This window comes from Bos grunniens, chromosome 2 (genome assembly GCF_055505025.1).
Source record: "Bos grunniens cultivar Pamir isolate PY7600 chromosome 2, Bosgru_T2T1.0, whole genome shotgun sequence".
NCBI classification, from domain to species: domain Eukaryota; kingdom Metazoa; phylum Chordata; class Mammalia; order Artiodactyla; family Bovidae; genus Bos; species Bos grunniens.
The window spans coordinates 24784361-24802427 of NC_141166.1; the positions used below are offsets into that span (position 1 = coordinate 24784361).

The 18067-nt window shown below is 43.0% G+C and overlaps 1 protein-coding gene across 6 annotated transcripts in view; it reads left to right on the top strand.

The window, feature by feature from the left end:
• The window catches only part of WDFY1 (WD repeat and FYVE domain containing 1), a 60490-nt gene extending 44700 nt beyond the window's left edge, over positions 1-15790 (top strand). For 3 of the 6 annotated variants that reach the window (XM_086365706.1, XM_086365691.1, XM_086365717.1), the window contains 4 exons: positions 1823-1924; positions 3577-3707; positions 5842-5950; positions 14372-15790. In XM_086365706.1, the coding sequence (XP_086221832.1) occupies positions 1823-1924; positions 3577-3707; positions 5842-5950; positions 14372-14641 (612 nt within the window). In that variant the 3' untranslated portion in view covers positions 14642-15790. Of the gene's footprint in view, positions 1-1822; positions 1925-3576; positions 3708-5841; positions 5951-6985; positions 10362-14371 lie in introns of those variants that run through there. The other 3 variants (XM_086365728.1, XM_086365700.1, XM_086365739.1) reach the window with 1 other exon arrangement.
• Positions 15791-18067: the final 2277 nt, after the last annotated feature.

Genomic DNA, 18067 nt, shown 5'->3' on the forward strand with positions numbered 1-18067 from the left:
AGATTATCAGTGCCCTGGGGTTCTTGTTACATCATCTTTGTCCAGGTTAGGCAGGTGGAACAAGATTTAGAAAAGAGAGTGCAATAGTCAGAATACTTGAATAATGTTCTCTTTTGCTCTTCTCAGCACAAAAGAAAATTTTTTCTCCTTAGAGAATGAGCATTCAGTAGGATGGTTCATGAGAGCCTATACCATAACACTTAATCCTATTAAAAGAAACAAAGTCATGGTTATTTCTTATATTAAAATATGTTCCAAAAATATATTTCTGAGTTTGTTTTTTTGTCCATTATCTGATTATTTTAAGCATATTTTTTCTTTCCTTGTGTCCCTGTCCCTTCCAGCTCAGCAAAATGATATTCTTCCCTAACCCTTAGACAGAATTATGCTCCCTGAGGGCAGAAATTCAGTCCCATTGGTTGTCATATTCCAGAAACATGTTTGGAGACCCTGTTGAAATGAAGAGGACCATGTCCAGAGGCTGTGTAGAGTGCAGTGGACAAGCACAAAGATGTGGGCGGGACTCCTGCATCTCCTGGGAGCTCCGCCCACTGACCAACCGTGGACAGGCCACCTCAGTCTCTGAGCCACAGTGTCTTTGCCTGTCAAACTGAGAGAATGTTCTTCTGCATCTCCTAGGGTTGTGTTGAGAACGAAGCACACTGGTGGACTATATGGCACTTGCTGTATACCAGGCACTGTGCAAAGCACTGCATTTAATGCTCACAGCCTTACCCATGGTGTACTCATGCTTGAATGTCGCTGCCATGAAGACATTTTTGTGCTGATTGTTCCATGTGACTGCTCCACATACGGGTAGTGTTGCTGGAGTTACACTGGCCTGTGTCACAAACTAAGACTAGACAGTGGCCCTGCTTTCCTTCCACTGCAATTAAACATTCCTGTGGTGTTGGCAGCAGGCCCCACTGTGTCACGGGTTTTCCTTGAGGGACGTTGTTCACAGGCAGGGTTCTCAAACCCCCTCCTCTCTTCCCTGATCACAGAAATGAGCAGTTCTACATCGGGTAGTAACCTTGTCACGTGGGTATGCATTTCCTCTTCACTCTTTCTGTCCTCCCTTCCCACTTCCAGCATTGCCCCAGTCATTTACGGAAGGCTCTTCTGTCTTAGCCTGCTTCATTCTGTTTGTGGGTCCCTTCTCCACCCCCACTCCAGGAGGAAAGACTTTTGTAATGGCTGTCTTATGTAGAAATACTTGTAATGCCATATCTAAAATAAGAAATAGGAAAGCCAAAGGTTTTGATGCAATAGGAAACAAAAAATTAGGGGCACTCAACTCTTTAAACCACCTTGTCAAATCTGTAAAGCTGACCATCTTCACTGAAGATTTTTTAAGAGTCAGTGTAGTTTGATTTCTCTGGTTCTCCCATATTGTCTCTTCTTATCAGATAAACTTTTCTTGAGTGTTAACTTTCAGAATCAAGAAAAGATTATTCCTTACTTCATGATCTTTGGTATAACCTTAGAGTATTTTCTGTTTTTATTGCATATATATGATGCCAAGTGATTGAGGTCAAATATGCAAGGACAACTCTTAAGAGTTCATAATGCAGATTGAATTCCTCCCTCCTGTCTATAGGTAGAACAATCTAAAATTAAACAATCTTGAAAACATTGCAAAAATGGCAAAGATTACTCAAAACACAAACGTAATATTGAATGAATATGGAAACAGCTATAATACATAGAAAAAAAAAAAAAAAGAACCCCAGTGAGGTCTAGAACTGTTGTATTAATTTCTGAAAACTTGGTATAAATCAGCAGATGCTCTGATGTTGGGTCTGACTTTCTCCTCCCCCAGGCTCCTCAGTGGTTGGAAAGTGATTCTTGTCAGAAATGTGAACAGCCCTTTTTCTGGAATATTAAGCAGATGTGGGACACGAAGACACTGGGGTTGAGACAGGTGAGTATCTGGCATCCAGTTGTCACTGTGTTAATCTCATATTTTGTTATTTATATGATTAGTCTAACATTTTATTTGGAATCACACTTTTCCCTATGAATGCTGTTAATTCCTACGTTTGTGATGTCACCCATCGTTGTGTGACAAACATGAGCAGATCTTTCCTGGGGTAATAGTGAGACTTAACTTTCCCAAAGTATGCCATCACTCATCCTGCTCTGGAAAAGCAGGGATGTCCAGAAAACCCCCAGAGCCTGTTTGTAAAGGGATGAAAGAGCTCTGAGTTTAGGGCTATTACTTGTTAAAGTTAGTATTTGTACCAGCCCAGCACAAAGTCAGAATGAACTCGGCCTCTAAGCCTTAAACTTTCACGAACAGACGAAAAGTAACAGGTTAGCCCTCGCTGAAATATTCTGACAGTAAGAATTTTAGCTTGTTCCATGTGCATATACCCGCAGCATTTCTGTTAAGCATGTTTCAAGTATGTACTGTTTTTTAATTTTGTAAATTAATTGAAAAAACGTGTTCCAGATAGCCTATAGATTTCAAGGAAGCTGTTACCATTAGGTATTCATGTAATACTAAAGTTCTACAAAAAGCATAGTTCTATAGCAAGCTTGAAGGTAGCCACTCACTCAGACTGAATGTGAATTTGTGCAGGTAAGTAAAAATGGAATGCCAATTTTAATAGCTTTTCTTATGGGTTGTACCCTCTCTAAGGAATTGGTGCAGTTTGTGTGTGTCAATAAAGTTTTACTTATGAAGCTGCTCTGTAGCAAGGTCAGATATAAGACTGCCAGTGTAGGAATTATTTTATCACTCATAACATTCTAACGCTCAGAAATTGCAGCAATATTCTGTCTTTAGCCTCGTTCTCACAACACGTGACTGGTAGTAACTGGTGGGTGAAGTAGGCCCTAATTCAAAGGAAACATGGAGAATTAATTTTAATCTTATGAGTTAACAGCTAATAGAAGAGCATGGAAAGGTATGGGTCACAAAATTTCAGTGGTTTAAAAATATATATATGTCAAAAGTAGTGATAATAGCTGAACTATTTTGGAATGTTCTTGAAGCTCATTTTCAGAATCATCATTTGAAAGAGTAAAAGAAAGAACAAAACATGATTATGGATGTTTGTTTCTTAATGAGGGCAAATTACATTTAAAACTTTACTTCCATTTAAAACTTTTCTTTGTTATAGGATTGTTTTTCCTTCCCAAAGCCTCTAGCCATTTGGGTTCCTAAGTGAGCTTGAACTTGGTTTTAAACGTCGTTTGTTGTCATCTAGGCCGAAAATATGAAAGAATAAAAATCAGTATTTCACCAATAACAAAGCAAGAATATTTGGAAATCCTTAAAAGTGTTGAAATCGTCAGCCTTTGGTGTGTTAATTGATACACTGAATTAGGGGTGATTATAATTCATGGAGAAGGGAATGGCAAGCCACTCTAGTATCTTGCCTGGAGAATCCTATGGACAGAGGAGCCTGGCGGCCTACGGTCCATGGGGTCACAAAGAGACACGACTGAAGTGACTTTGCAGTATCATTCAAGGCACATCATCCCCAATCCCATTCCCCTGCTCTGAAGGGAAACCACGTACCTTAAAACAAGAGGTTAACTCCCCCTTTCCCTCCTTCCTTCTGGAAGCATCACTGCCGGAAGTGTGGGCAGGCTGTCTGTGGCAAGTGCAGCAGCAAGCGCTCCAGCTACCCCGTCATGGGCTTCGAGTTCCAGGTCCGAGTCTGTGATTCCTGCTACGACTCCATCAAGGACGAGGAGTGAGTGTTTGCCTGTCTCTGTCTTACTGTGTGTTCATCTGCAGCGGGAGAGCCTGGGAAATGACATGGATACACAGTCGACCCTTGCACAACGGTTAGGGTCCTGTCCTCCATGCAGTGGAAAATCTGGGTACAACTTAAAGAGTTGGGTGTAGCGTATACCTTAGACCCTCTGGGTCTGACTGGGTATAAAAATCTGGATATAACTTAGACCTTCCTATCCATGGGTCTGTAGATCATTTAGTGCTATGATATTTACTAGTAAAAAAAAAAATCCGGATATAAGTGGACCAGTATAGTTTGAATCTGTGTTGTTCAAGGATCCACTGTATTGATCTTTTGTCTCTTGTAAACAGTTTCCAAGGAGAGAATTCTGCCCTGGCTTTGTGACTTAACACGTTTCTCCCAAACACTTGAAGGAATGATTCTGCTCAGACCGGTCAGGCCATGAGTGGCCGGCCCTGAGACTCCAAGCCACTCAGAGTGCTGTGAGGGTCAAGGCTGTGTGTACACTGGTGGGTGGCTGAGCAGGCGCTCTACAGAGGCACCCCGGCTTCAACCTGTGCTCACACTCATGGACAATTTATTAGTGGGAAAACCCTGGAGACCCACATTCTCTCCCACATAAAGTCTGACCTAGTGATCTATGCTTAAATAACTGTGTATAAGACATGTCTGTCCCCCATTCAGTTCTGAATCAGATAGATCCATGAAGGCAGGACCAGCATTTTCTTTTGCTCCTTTTTTTAAAAAATGTATTTTATTGAAATGCAGTTGAGTTATTTTGGTGTGTTAATTTCAGCTATGCATGCTAAGTCGCGAAGTCGTGTCTGGCTCTTTGCGACCACATGGATCATAGCCCTCCAGTCTCCTCTGTCCATAGGATTTTCTAGGCAAGAATATTGGAGTGGGGTGCCATTTCCTTCTCTACTTCTGCTCATTTTTGAATCATCTTTGAAAGCAGTAGCTGGGCACACCTTGGTGGATGCCCAAGTAGGAAGGCTGGTGTGACACCACCACTGCTCTTGGTCAGTGAGCTGGTGATGTGGCCAGGGTGTGGGCTTCGGAGTAGAGTGAGGGTCAGCACCCCGGGGCAGCACTGCCTCTCCAGCCTGGATTAGCGGGGAGCCTGCAGCCTGTGATCTCATGCAGTGTAGTTCCTCTTCTCTGTTAAAGGTTCTCATTCTGAAAGGTTGTTGAATCACGCGAATACACCGGGATTCTTGGTCCCCGGAGGAGAAGAATTCAATCCGGGGCCAGAGACGAGGCTTGATCGCTCAGAGCTTTTGTGTAATAAACTTTTATTAAAGTATAAAGGAGATAGAGAAAGCTTCTGACATAGGCATCAGAAGGGGGCAGAAAGAGTACCCGCTTGCTAGTGTTGACAATGAGGTTATATAATCCAAAGAATGTCTGGAGGTTGTAAAGACCTTAACAGACCTACTCCCATAATTTACATTTTAAGATAACACTGTCCTCAGGCAAGATACATCCTTGTAAAGACCAGGTCTACTCCCATAATTAACATTTTAAGATAACAGAAGGTTGAATCTAAAGACTGTCCTTTGGCAGGATACATTATTGTTATATAATCCTAAGGAATGTGGAGAAAGAAAAAAAGTTTGTCCTTTCTTCCTCCTTGAGAATTCCAGACCCCTCTCCTTGGGGACCCCTAGACTCCCTATCAACCTGACTAGGAAATGACTCTCTCAATTCTGATGTCTAGGAATGTACAAGCCTGTCCACTAAAAGAAAATCAAATATTTTGGGAATTTTGGAAAATCCTTTATAAAACTGCCTTTGGGAATCCCCTGGAGGTCCAGTGGTCAGACCTCTGCTCTTACCACCGAGGGTGCAAGTGCAGTCCCTGGTTGAGTAACCAAGATCCCTGAGGTTGTACGGCACAACCAAAAACAAACAGAAAGACCAAAAAAACCCCCCAGAAAACCAGTCCTGCAACTTCGGCTTTCTGTCATCCTTTAATTAAAATTGGTTTTCAAAACCATAGCCACATTTCGGGGAGCAAATTTTGACACTGTTACCGTAAACATTTCCTTTATGTTGCTAAGATGACTCATCCCTCAGCTCTAGAAACCATCGGGTGAGTTTAAATGGCCTCTCTTCTCTCTGTTAGTCGGACATCTCTAGCAACCTTCCACGAAGGAAAACATAACATCTCCCACATGTCCATGGATGTTGCTAGGGGCCTGATGGTGACCTGCGGGACCGACCGCGTGGTGAAGGTAAGCTGCCTAATTGTCCCAATTAGCACCTCCGTGCAGACTGCTCCACTGATATGCTGTGAGTGTGTAAGGCAGTTCAGATGGACAAGCTCGCCTTCCCTTTGGATGAACTCCCCATGGCGAGGTGAAAGCCCTGGCTAACAAATTGCATGTTTGTGAGTTTCCATGCCCTTCCCGGTGGCTCAGTCCAGTGGGGTCTCCCTGCACTGTCTCAGTCTCTCCAAGTAAGCTGGTGAGGGTCTGCCACCTCTCTGTCGCTATCTGCCCTGAGCCGGCCCCAGGGTCCTCCCTCCCACTGCCTGGCCTTAGCTGACGTCTTTCTCTGGTCGCTCCTTCCCTGGCTAATGGTCCTTTATCCTGGATAGAATACTCCCCATTTATAAGAAATAACCATACTTTCCTTTGTTAAATCCCTGAGTGACTAGCACAGAAACTGAGTGTGAGCGCTTTATCCTTAGTACTGTTCTTGAGTTATAAAACTGCCATGCCTGCATAGTGCTCAGCCGCTCACTTGTCTCTAACGGTTTGTGACCCCGTGGACTGTAGCCCACCAGCCTCCTCTGTCTGTGGAATTATCCCAGCAGGAATACTGGAGTGGGGTGCCGTTTCCTCCTCCAAGGGATCTTCCCAAGCCAGGAATTGAGCCCATGTCTCCTGTGGCTCCTGCTTTGGCAGGTCAATTCTTTTACCACTGAGCCACCTGAGAAACCCCGTAAAACTGTCATAATTTGTTTCATAATTTTAAAAATGGACTTTTTCCCAGTGGGCTTTTTATTAAAAATAAAAGTAAATTGTAGTGAAACATTATTATGATGTAATTCGCAGGTGTTGAGAGAAATACTGCTTATAAGCTTTTTTTGTGTTCTAGCCAACCACATTGTCTTGTCACTGTGTAAATCTCCAGAAGCTTTATAGGGAAAGAAGAGGCTGAGCTGTGTGTCTTGACCTGCGGGCCAGTGTACCAGCTGTCTGTCCTCCTGTGGGACCACGTAGCCAGTGCCACCTCTCCAGGTCCTCCCCCTCCTTCTCTTGCAGATTTGGGACATGACGCCCGTGGTGGGCTGCAGTCTGGCAACCGGCTTCTCTCCACACTGATGCAGGGGCCAGCGGGGTCTGAGTCTTCACGGCGGCCACCTTCCCCTACACACAACGCTTCCCTCTAGCTCCACAGTCCCTTTCAGGTGGATGGACAGCCAGCCACTAAAATCAAATCAGCATTTTTATAAAGAACAAAACGTGAACGTGTGTTTTTGGGCATTTATGGAACTATCCGTGGGGACTGACATAGCGGGTCCCCAAGGAGTGGAGTTAACTCCAGCGAGACGTCCCACGAGCAGTGAGCTGATATGTGCTGAGACAGTAATTTAGCACACGAGAGTTTCAGAAGAAAAACACTGAACGAAAAACTTAAAGCCTAGAAGTTTCTTCAAGCAATTCCAAGTGCAAACACACTCCCCTCCTCCCAGACTTGCTGGGCCCTCGGGGGTTCCCACGCATCTCTGTGGTCAGAGCCGGGGTCCAGGGAGGAGGACTTGCGTTCTCTCTTGGGGGGGTGCAGGGGTCTTAGAAACCCAGAGCCCCTCCTCGTCCACTGGCGTCTGTGAACATTCTCTGCCCCTAGTCACTGACAAACCTCTTGATGGTACCTGTCCTCTCCAGGTAGTGCCATGTGTGCACTTAGTGTGTGGTCCACTTCAGTTGTTTCTCATCCCAGCCAGCGTGCCGTGGGCGGATCCTTACTGTTGTCACCAAGTGAGCTGTACAGTGTCTATACTAACCAAGGGAGTCCACATCCTTCCCTGTCCCCCAGATGTGCTCTGAGGACAAGATGTCTCTATGGTGCTGTTAACATGGGACTCGCACAAGCCGCCTGACTTTTTCTCATTGCAATTAGGGATGACTAATGGAAAACCCAGCTACCAGCGTGACTGGGATGGGAAACGAGCAGTCCGCTCCGTGGAACAGCCCAGTCCTCCTGAAAGACACAGTCTATTTGCAGCCCAAGATGAGCCCCTGTAAATACCGTGACACTTCAGTAGACACCTCAGAAGAGAACTCCAAAGCTTTTTAAACTAGGTTGACTTTTAGTTAAAACTTATTTCGTAGAAGGAAATTGGTAACCCAGAGCAGTGACTATTAACAAGGTCCTGCACAGGTATTCCTAACTTGTAAGTTATTCCCAGAACAGTTAGCAAAATCTCTTGTTATCAAATGGCATTTTAATTTAAAAGTTTTTGGCCACTTAGTACTAGGATTGGGGAAGAGGTAGGAAATGGGGAGCCTGTCTTTTAATATTCAGATATTTATTTGTTTTTAACCGGCAGTACATGTGTCTTGTTACTTTAGGGCTATTTTAAGGATAGATTTTAAAATAGATAGCAGCAGTATTTTTGTTAGTCTTACTGATGGATATAGAAAAATACTACTGCATTGCTTTTAGGGGATCAAACCAAGACAGCATCATTCTGTGTGACATAACTAAGGGACTTGATAGTTTTAAATAACAGTTGTTAATGAAAGTGTGTTTTTAATAACAGTTTAAGACAGGCAATTAAACTAAGATGTCTTAATGGCCAGTGGCACAAATTAGGAAAGGAGATCAGGTCATCATGTTCTAGAATGATCTGCAGTAGATGTCGACTTGCCTTTAGAAATAAGACTGAAGGGTTTTATTGCTCCTTGTAATTTTTGTGTTGTATCACCTGAAAAAGATGTTTTCTTTCAAAACTTGCCCTAGGCCCTTGGCAGAATGTGTGTTGCTGACATAATCCAGGAGAAAAATCGAGTGGTGGTAACTTGAACGGTAGTGTTGAATGTCAGCTTAATTTAGTTAATGGTTTGGCTCATACACACAAAGGTGCTGTGTTGGGGATTCTCTGAAGTCCTGAAAGGAAAAGAGAATATGAACTATTCCTTGCCGTGCTGAAGAATGCTACACGATGGTTTTGCTTTCTTTCAGCCTCTGTAAAATGTGATTTTATGATGCTGTGGTAGACTGAGCAGTTTCGCAGCTGTCAAGGATATGCCATAGCTTTTTGACTTTTTTTTATTTTAAAAGATTCCTAATGAAAAACCTAATGTTTCACAGAGAGTGTAAGGCTGATACAGTGCCTCCTTAGGGGTTAAGCTAACATAAGTCAAGAGGGAGAGGTCTGTGTCAGGAAGAATTGGAGCCAGGTATCTGGAAAAGGAAAGGAGAAAGTTTCAATGTATTTTCTTTCCACCAGAGCTTACTACCATTTTTTGTTTTAAACACACATGTGGTAGGCTTGCCTTGTCTCTGTCACACACAAGGTAGTAAATGGGGTAATATTTTTTATAGAGGTGGGGAAAAATTTTAGTGATTGGGCACATATAGTTAGACTTCTGGTTATTGCCTTATTTTGACTGCGTTACTTTTAAACGGGTCACTGACAATATATAGTTCTTCAAATAATGGTTTACCAGTTTTTCCATTCCTGAATGCTCCTGCAGAGTCCCACTTGGGGATCACGAAGAACAGAATGTTAAGAGAAGATCTTTCTGTTTAGATCTAGTATGCGTGGGGTCGCAGAGTTGGCCACGACTTAGCGACTGAACAACAACAACAAAAGGTTCGTGATCAAGACTTGCCAGTTCTTCCTTCTAAACATGTTTTAAAATTGCTCTTTATTAGTGGAAGCGATAGGAGTATACTCTTGTAGCATTAGATGGAAGCAGACTCTTCATTACTTGTAAATCTCTGTTTACTGTGTCTTAGTTCTGTCCTGCTGCCTAGAGGCCATAAACGAAACACACTGCTTTATACTTTAGAAGGTGGTGTCACTTTGTTCTCCCCCTACAGCATTCAGTTTGGTAGTACCTACAGATTTAAACTGTTGAAACTGGCCTAAGTATGGAATAAAACCACAGTGGCTCAGATTCAAGGAGTTATTTTCTAAAAGCAGTTTTCATTAATTACTTCCTACTTCATTCCTGGATCTGGTATCTCTTAAAATGTAAGAAACCGGTTACTATTAATGATAAACCGTCTGCTCATTTTAAATGTGAAGATTAACAAATAAGTAATACATGCTGTATTTGTGTGTCTATTGCTTAATTGTTAATTGTGAGCAGATTATTGAATGCCTACTCTATTTTCTGCAGTTTACTACACAATAACTCTTTGAGTAAGTTGATGTTTAATTGTGCAACAAATTTATATTAGAATACAATTTAAAGTGTTTTTCTCTCTAGACTTTTTTGACTAGGGAGGCAAAGGGCAATGTTGATTAGTACATTTTGTCTTGTACTACTAGCTACATTTCTATAAGATAGGGTGCCCTGCGTGTCCCAGAGAGCTAGAAACCTTTGTTCTTTGCTCCTGTTTGTGGGTTCTGTTTTTGTGGGTTTTTTGAGAACATGCATACAATAAAATGTTCCTTGCTTGTTACCCGGTTGTTTAATTTAGCTTTTGTTCTGTTTGACCTGGACATAGTACAGCAGGAGTAACTACCATGAGTTTAGTGCTGCCTGTGTGCTGGGTGCCCTGCCGACCTCGTACTATTTAATCCTGGCAACACTTCTGCAAGGCACTGTTTTCTCCATTTTACAAATGAGAAAACGAAGTGAATCTTGTCTGTCTGTCTGACTCAAAAGCACGTGCCTTCTTTATATCGCGTGCCTTAATGTGCTAGCGTGTAATGAGGGTTTGGTATAAAGGAAGTAGGTATGATCTATCTTGAAGTTTATGAGGCCCTGGAGTGAGATTGCTCAGGATACCCAGGCCCCCTGAGAGCACTGAGCCTCGTGGAGACAGCATGAGCTCTGCCCTGGGTCCCCTCACAAACAGCTCAGTTTTATGAAGAAACAGGATGATTCAGATCCAGGAGAACAGAGTCCTTGGCTTAACTGAGGGGTTGATTTAGAGATCAGAACAGCAGTTTATTGAGAGTTTGTTTTTTTTTTTAAGAACCAAAGCTTTATTTTCTCTCATCATCAGAATGTTTATTGGCAGTTCCCTGGTGGTCCAGTGGTTTGGAATCAGTGCTGTCCCTGTCAGGGGCCCTGGTTCCCTCCCTGGTTGGGGAGCTACGGTCCCACAAAGTGTGCAGTGTGGCCAAAGAAAAAAATATAATAATATGTTTATTGCAATTAAAAAAAAGGAAAATAAAAAGATAATACCAAAAAAGTATTTAAAATATTTATTTTTAAAAAGTCCTTTAGTGCATGCAACCATGCAGAGACACCACTGTTAAATTTATGCCATATATCTTCCCAGTATTTTTGCTTTTTTTTTTTAATGCATATGTACATATAGGACACATACTTATAGACCTGTTGTTAATGGGTACCTACCTTCTTGCCACACCTGATGTAGTGTGGAGAGTTTGCCCCATGCCCAAAAGTTGTGCCCCCTATTAGCCTCATCAGCTGCTGTAGAGTCGAAGTGGATGCTGGCTCTGTGCCCATGCACTGGGACTGTCAGCCTCCTACTCTGTGAAGGTAGGTAAGCCCACGTGACTTGCTTCAGCCCATGACGTGCAGTCAGGAGAGTTTAATTGCAGGTAAGAGGCTTAACCACCAGTTTCTTCGGGATGCCAAGCCATCCCATGAAACCCAACGTGCTCTGGATCTACAGTGGGTGTTACTAAATCTTCTGTTGTTTTAGTCTGCTGAGATAAGGGTTTTCAGTTCAGTTGCTCAGTCGTGTCTGACTCTTTGTGGCCCCATGGACTGCAGCACACCAGGCTTCCCTGTGCATCACCAACTCCCAGAGCTTGCTCACAGTCATGTCATCGAGTCAGTGATACCATCCAACCATCTCATCCTCTGTCGTCCCCTTCTTCCACCTTCAGTCTTACCCAGTATCAGGGTCTTTCCCAATGAGTCAGTTCTTCCCATCAGGTGACCCAAGTATTGGGTTTTCAGCTTCAGCATCAGTCCTTCCAATGAACATTCAGGACTGATTGTCTTTAGAATTGACTGGTTTGATCTCCTTGAAGTCCAAGGAACTCTCAAGAGTCTTCTCCAACACCACAGATTTTTAGCTGCAGTATAATCTAGCCTGGACAACTGTATTCCATTATTCCATTATGTGACTAAACCATCCTTTATTTCACTGATCCCATTAGTTGAAGTTAGGTTATACATTTTTAGAATATTTAAATTTTCAAATAAAACTAAACATTTAAAAATACTAAACTCAGCATGCTTGTATATTCATATTTGCACATTTTTCCAATTATTTTGGAATTTCCAATGCATCCAATTAGGATGCATTCTTAGAAGTAGGAATTGCTAGGTCAAAGAATATCTGTTCTAAGTTTTTAACTCTTATTGCAAATATCCTCATACCATTGCCAATACTTGAATTGGTTCCTTTGCACAGGCAATAAACAGGCATAACTTAGTGTCCTAGTCTATGAAATTCCAGTTTATTAATGTTTGAGTTTCTGTGGGACAGTCTAGATAGAACCCCAGTCACCCCAGGAAGGCTGCTTAGTGGACAGGATGCAGAGGAAGAAAGTTCTGTGGATGACCTTGCTGCTGTCACGACGGCCTGATAGGCGTGTCTCCAAGGTCGCTGGAGGGTGAGCTGGTCTCTACTTGGAAAGTGGAAGCAAGACACAAGACGATGGAAAGTGGAAGCAAGACACAAGACGAGTTCTTGTGTCCTGCCTTCCCTTTTAGGTGTTACCTGGCTTCCTTGTGAAAACATTCTCAGGAGGAGAATGTAGGTACTTGAGATATGCTTCCTTTCCCAACTGCCAGTCTTTAGTCCCTAAGTTTCCTTGACAACAGTATAATTAGATCTCTTTCTATATCCTTTCACCACACATACAGACCATCCCTTAGAAGGCTTGTCCCATACTGATACATATGGTTTCCCATAAAAGTTGAGACCATGATTCCTATCATTTGTAGCATAGAGATGGAGCCTGAGAGAAAGTTTACCAGGTCAAACCCAAGTGGAAGACTGAAGAGTCAAGCTGCGGTCCATCTGACCTCAAAACCCATGCTCCTCTTTCTAGTGCCCCATCTAGCTCTTTCTTTGAAAAAAACCTTTCTTTGAAAAGCATTTAAATCCTGAACTTGACATTCTGAAGAATGACGAAGTAATAGAGGTTTATTTATACTGTTAACAAGGGTTGTGTGGCATGTTTCCCCACAGCCTAGTGTTTGAGATCGAGAGGGCCATTAGGACTCTATTTACCCCCCAGTCATGAATCAGCAGTGGCCCTAAAAAGTGGCTTCTTTGGTGACATAATGCCAAAATTTCTTACAAGCCAATCATTTCCCATATATTCTGAAGAACAGGGATCCTTAATCTATGCTTTATGATACTTAATGATTCTCTGTTATTTTTACATAATTTCACAGTGGTTAAATTCCTTCTAGAAAGTAAATTTTATTTTTATCTGAAATAGATTAATGCACAATAAAGAATGTAGGCATGCCCCCAAATCAAAAATTTGAAAGAACTTGGGAATCACTCTTCTAAAGTATGGCTGTTAAAGCGTATGACACTTGTAACAGATTTGTATTTAGATCTGCCCTCATAATGAGGATTATCATCTATTCCTGCAACATTTAAGAATGCCCAGTAGCCTGTAGACTCTAGAAACAATCAAACTCACCTAATGGAGTCTCATGTTACATTTACATGTTTCATGATTTTACTGTTTCAGAATTCAGAGTGTCATTCCCTTATTAAATATGATAATTCTTTTGACAATATAATGGTAACCAAGTATTTCCGTAGATGTTCCCAGTTAATGCAGTGATATTAAAACTTGCATGATTGCACAATTTGTTGAATTCAAGATAACTTAAGTCGTAGAAAGGCAAATGATTTTCCAACACTTGCAGGTTTATTTAAACTCTTCTGTACCCACCACATACTTTAAATCATGACAGGAAAGTTGCCACGTGCATGGTGATGGCCTGCTAACATGTGCACTGGTTCCTGCCAAACAGCCTCTGGAAGGCACGGACTAGCCTTTCTGTGTTGTCATTGCCCATCATACCCGAGTTTCTCCCCATCCGTTGAGAATGCCACATTAGGCTGAATGCGTTGGTTTTGTGTGCTCTTCCTTGAGCTGTTACCTAGAGTTGGAGGAACTAATTAGAGAGCAGCTTCTAAAATGAAGTAGAAATATCTGGTGGACTTAACCCAGTGTGGTGTCAAAAGGGAACTTCCCAGTTGGCTTAGTGGTACAGAATCCATCTGCCAATGCGGGACATGCAGGTTTGATCCCTGGGTCGGGAAGATCCCCAGGAGGAGGAAATGGAAACCCACTCCAGAGGAAACAGCATATGGTCAAACAAATTTGTTTATTTTTGGATTTACTTGCATAAAAATAATTTTTTGCTCAAGTGACTTGGGACTTTATTTCTACATTATTAACGTACTTTCTTGTTGTTTGTATTTTATTGACATTGAATTGTCTTTTGCTGCAGGAGTCTATCAACTGTATCTATGTAATAAGTCCCACGTTGCAAACCTGTGTTGAAATAACAGACAAGCTTGCAGACCCAAGCCTCAGTACAAGTCTAGTGGCTCTGCCCTCAAAGTGCATCCTCCCAGTACGGCCACTTTTCACCGTCCAGCTCCTATTACCACGGTTCAGTTCCCTGTCATCTGGATTGTGCCAGTGGCCTCCTAACCTGTCCCCCAGCTCCTGCCCCTACCAGCCTTTTCTCAACATGCCTGTTAAAACACAACTCTGATCATGCCATTGTTGGACACAAAACCCTCAAAACTCCACCCCACCCACAGTAGACACCCTAGTTGTAAACAATCCAGTCATCACCTCCCTGACCTCTGCTCTCCTTGCTCACTCTGGTCTAGCCACGCAGCTGTTGTGTTCATCTCTCTAACTGCTACGGGACAGAGAATTTGTGCAAACAGCATAGACCTCGGTAGGCAATCAATAATGAATGATGTGGGACTTCCCTGGTGGTCCAGTGCTTACTTAAGACTCTGTGCTTCCACGTCAGGAAGCATGGGTTCCATCCCTGAGAACAAAGATTCATTGTGCAAGCCTTGTGCCACCACAGCCAAAAAAAAATTTTTAACTAGCAATACTTTAAAAAATAAATACATAATGTTACCTGTATGTGTACAGTTTGGATGCCGTGTGCGTAAATGACAAGGAACTTAGGTGAATTTTCTTAGGGAGTGAGTCGGTAGTGTGAAATTCCTGTTCCTCCACTGCCATCATTCCTGCCCACCCTGTCCTACCTTCCAAGCTACTCAAACAGTTTCCAGTGGCCAGAAGGAACAGTTAGAGAAAAGTGGGGAGATATTACAGGGGCTAAGTACACAGGGGACATGAAACACTTCTAAAACATCAAACACTAATTCCGGGTTTCTGATCATCATAAGACCTAATCAGATGTAACCAGTCTGTAGCTTCATGCTTGAAGCGGTGTGTGATTTTAAAATATTTCTGCAAATGCTTAGACCTTCCTTCTGTTGAGTGGTGGGTCTTATGTACCTTCCCCTTGAATCTGGGCCAGCCTTAGTGATTCACCAATAGAATGTGGCAGGAGGGACTCTGCAATATCTGAGGCTAGATTAGAACATGCCCTGCTGCTTCCACCTGGTTCTCTGCGGGACACCAGGCACCTCAGACCAACAGGTGTTCTGGTCAGCCGCCAAGCTTGAGCTCTCGCTGATGGCAAGCATTAACTGCCAGCCGAGTGCGTGTGCCTTCTTGGACGTCTAGCCCAGCTGAGCTTTCAGATGTCTGCAGATCAAGCTGCCAACTGCCATAGCAGGAGAGACACGCAGCTGAGGACTACCAAGATGAGCCCTTCCCGAATTCCAGATCCACAAACTGTCAACAAAATAAAGTACTTGTTTGAAGCTGCTAAGTTGTGGAGTGATTTGTTTTGTAGCAATAGAGTAACCTGAACAAGGAGCCATTAATTCCCCATCTGGGAACCAGAGGGCAGAGCGCTACCCCTCCCCTCCCCCTCCAACCTTAGCAAGAAAAGTGGACCCAAGTCACCATAGTATTGTGAGCTGATTCAGAAACAATGAGTTTTTTTGCATGAGTATTCTACAGGCCTATAGCTAATGGGTCATGAGCCTTGTTATTTTTTTCTTCAGATTTCCTCCATTTTCCTGCCCACCTAGCCTCATCCTTCTATTTCCATTCCAAATTTTTCTTTGAGGTTTTCATTTTGGCCACATTGACTTTAGTTTTGAATTAACCCCGTCTGTACTAAGCACATTCAGATTTTATATGGGCCATATTTAAGGGGGCTCAATTTTCTCTGTTTTTGCCCATTATGGAAATGTAAATTATATACCATGATTAGGGCATAGGGAGTTCTGAATTATACTATGAGATGCATATATATTGTGTTTCTGTTGACACAACACCATTCTTTGAAAAATTAATCTACCATGTATAGGTACTATTCTAGATCCTTGAAAAAAAAAATGAACTAAACAAAGATCCTGCTCTTGTGGAGTCTACATTCTTGCAGTGGGAGACAATAAACGTAAAAGACAGATGAATTATATAGCATACTTCGAAGGTGGGTTTCCCAGGTAAAGAATTCTTTACACTGGTAAAGAATCTCAGTGCGGGAGAGGTGGGTTGGAGCTCTGAATTGGGAAGATCCCCTGAAGAAGGAAATGGCATGGACAGAGGAGCCTGGCAGGCAACAGTCCACGGGGTCTCGAAGAGTCAGACACGACTGAGCACACGCCCATACTCTAATGGTGCTACAGAGCAGGTTTCTGCAAATGGAGTGTGTAGGTGAGGGGCAATTTGTCAGAATTCCCAGGCAGGGAACACTGCTGGATCAGAGGTTCCTAGACAGGAGTGAGGTTGGTGTGTCAGGAAACAGCAAAGAGCACAGAGTGGCTGCAGTGGTCTGAATGAAGGAGAGAGTTAGCAGAGACGGTGAGGGCTTCGTGGGGGCTGGATCATGGAGGCCACTGCAAGGATGTTGGCTTTTACTGAATGAGGTAGGAGCCATCTGAAGGTTTTGAGTATAGGAGCGATGTGATCTGACTCTTACATTAGGGTCACCAGCCACTCTGCTGTTCTTTGCCTGTAGTGGCAAGAATGGGGAGTAATCGAGGCAAAAAGTGACAGTGGCTCAGTCAGAAAAGGCTCCAAGGTTTGCCCTGAGCATTGGAAGGGCAAAGCTCACATATAGCTCAGAATTATGATCAGTTGTTGAGCTGAAGAGTAGATGCTGGGAACCTTTATCTGAACCTCATACCACAAAAAAGAACCCAGCGTATTTGGTCCAGATGCTGAACTAATACTCCTTGTGCATTTTTGCTTGATTTCACACAACATTCATGAATGAGGATGAATCCTCATTTTACAGAGAAGGAAACTAAAGTTCTGAAAGGTTCAGAGACATTAAAGTTCAGTGACCTTGCCCAACCTACTAAGAGGAGGAGCCAGAATTCAATTCCATTTCGACTCTACTGCCTATTGATTCTGCTGCACCCTAGTTGAGGGGAGGGGGAGCAGGGAGCTTTCCTCCACTAGGACCTTGTTATTGTTGGTCAATCGCTCAGTCATGTCCAACCCTTTGGGACCCCATGGATTGCAGTACACCAGGTTTCCCTGTCCTTCACCATCTCCTGGAACTTACTCAAACTCATGTCTACTGAGTTGGTGATGCCATCCAACCATCTCGTCCTCTGTTGTCCCCTTCTCCTGTCTTCAGTCTTTCCCAGAATCAGGGTCAGCATCAAGGTCTTTTTCTAGGAACTTAGCAGCTGGCATTTTCACGATTACTTTATCATAATATGTTGCTTAACTATGCAGTTGTGTAGGACAAAAATATTGACTAAAAAGTATCACAGGGCTTCCCAGGTGATGCAGTGGTAAAGAAACTGCCTGCCAATGCAGGAGACATGGGTTGGATCTCTGGGTTGGGAAGATCCCCTAGGACGAAATGGCAACCCACAGCAGTATTCTTGCATGGAAAAAATCATGGACCTAGGAGCCTGTGGCCTGTAGGAACTGTAGCACCTATAGTCTGGCAGACTACAGCCCACGGGGTCACAAAAGAGTCAGACACAAATTAGCGACAACAACAAAAAGTGTCACTGCCTTCTAAATCATTTTTCTGAACTAATATATTCTCCAGTATCCTTATACTTACAAATCAACT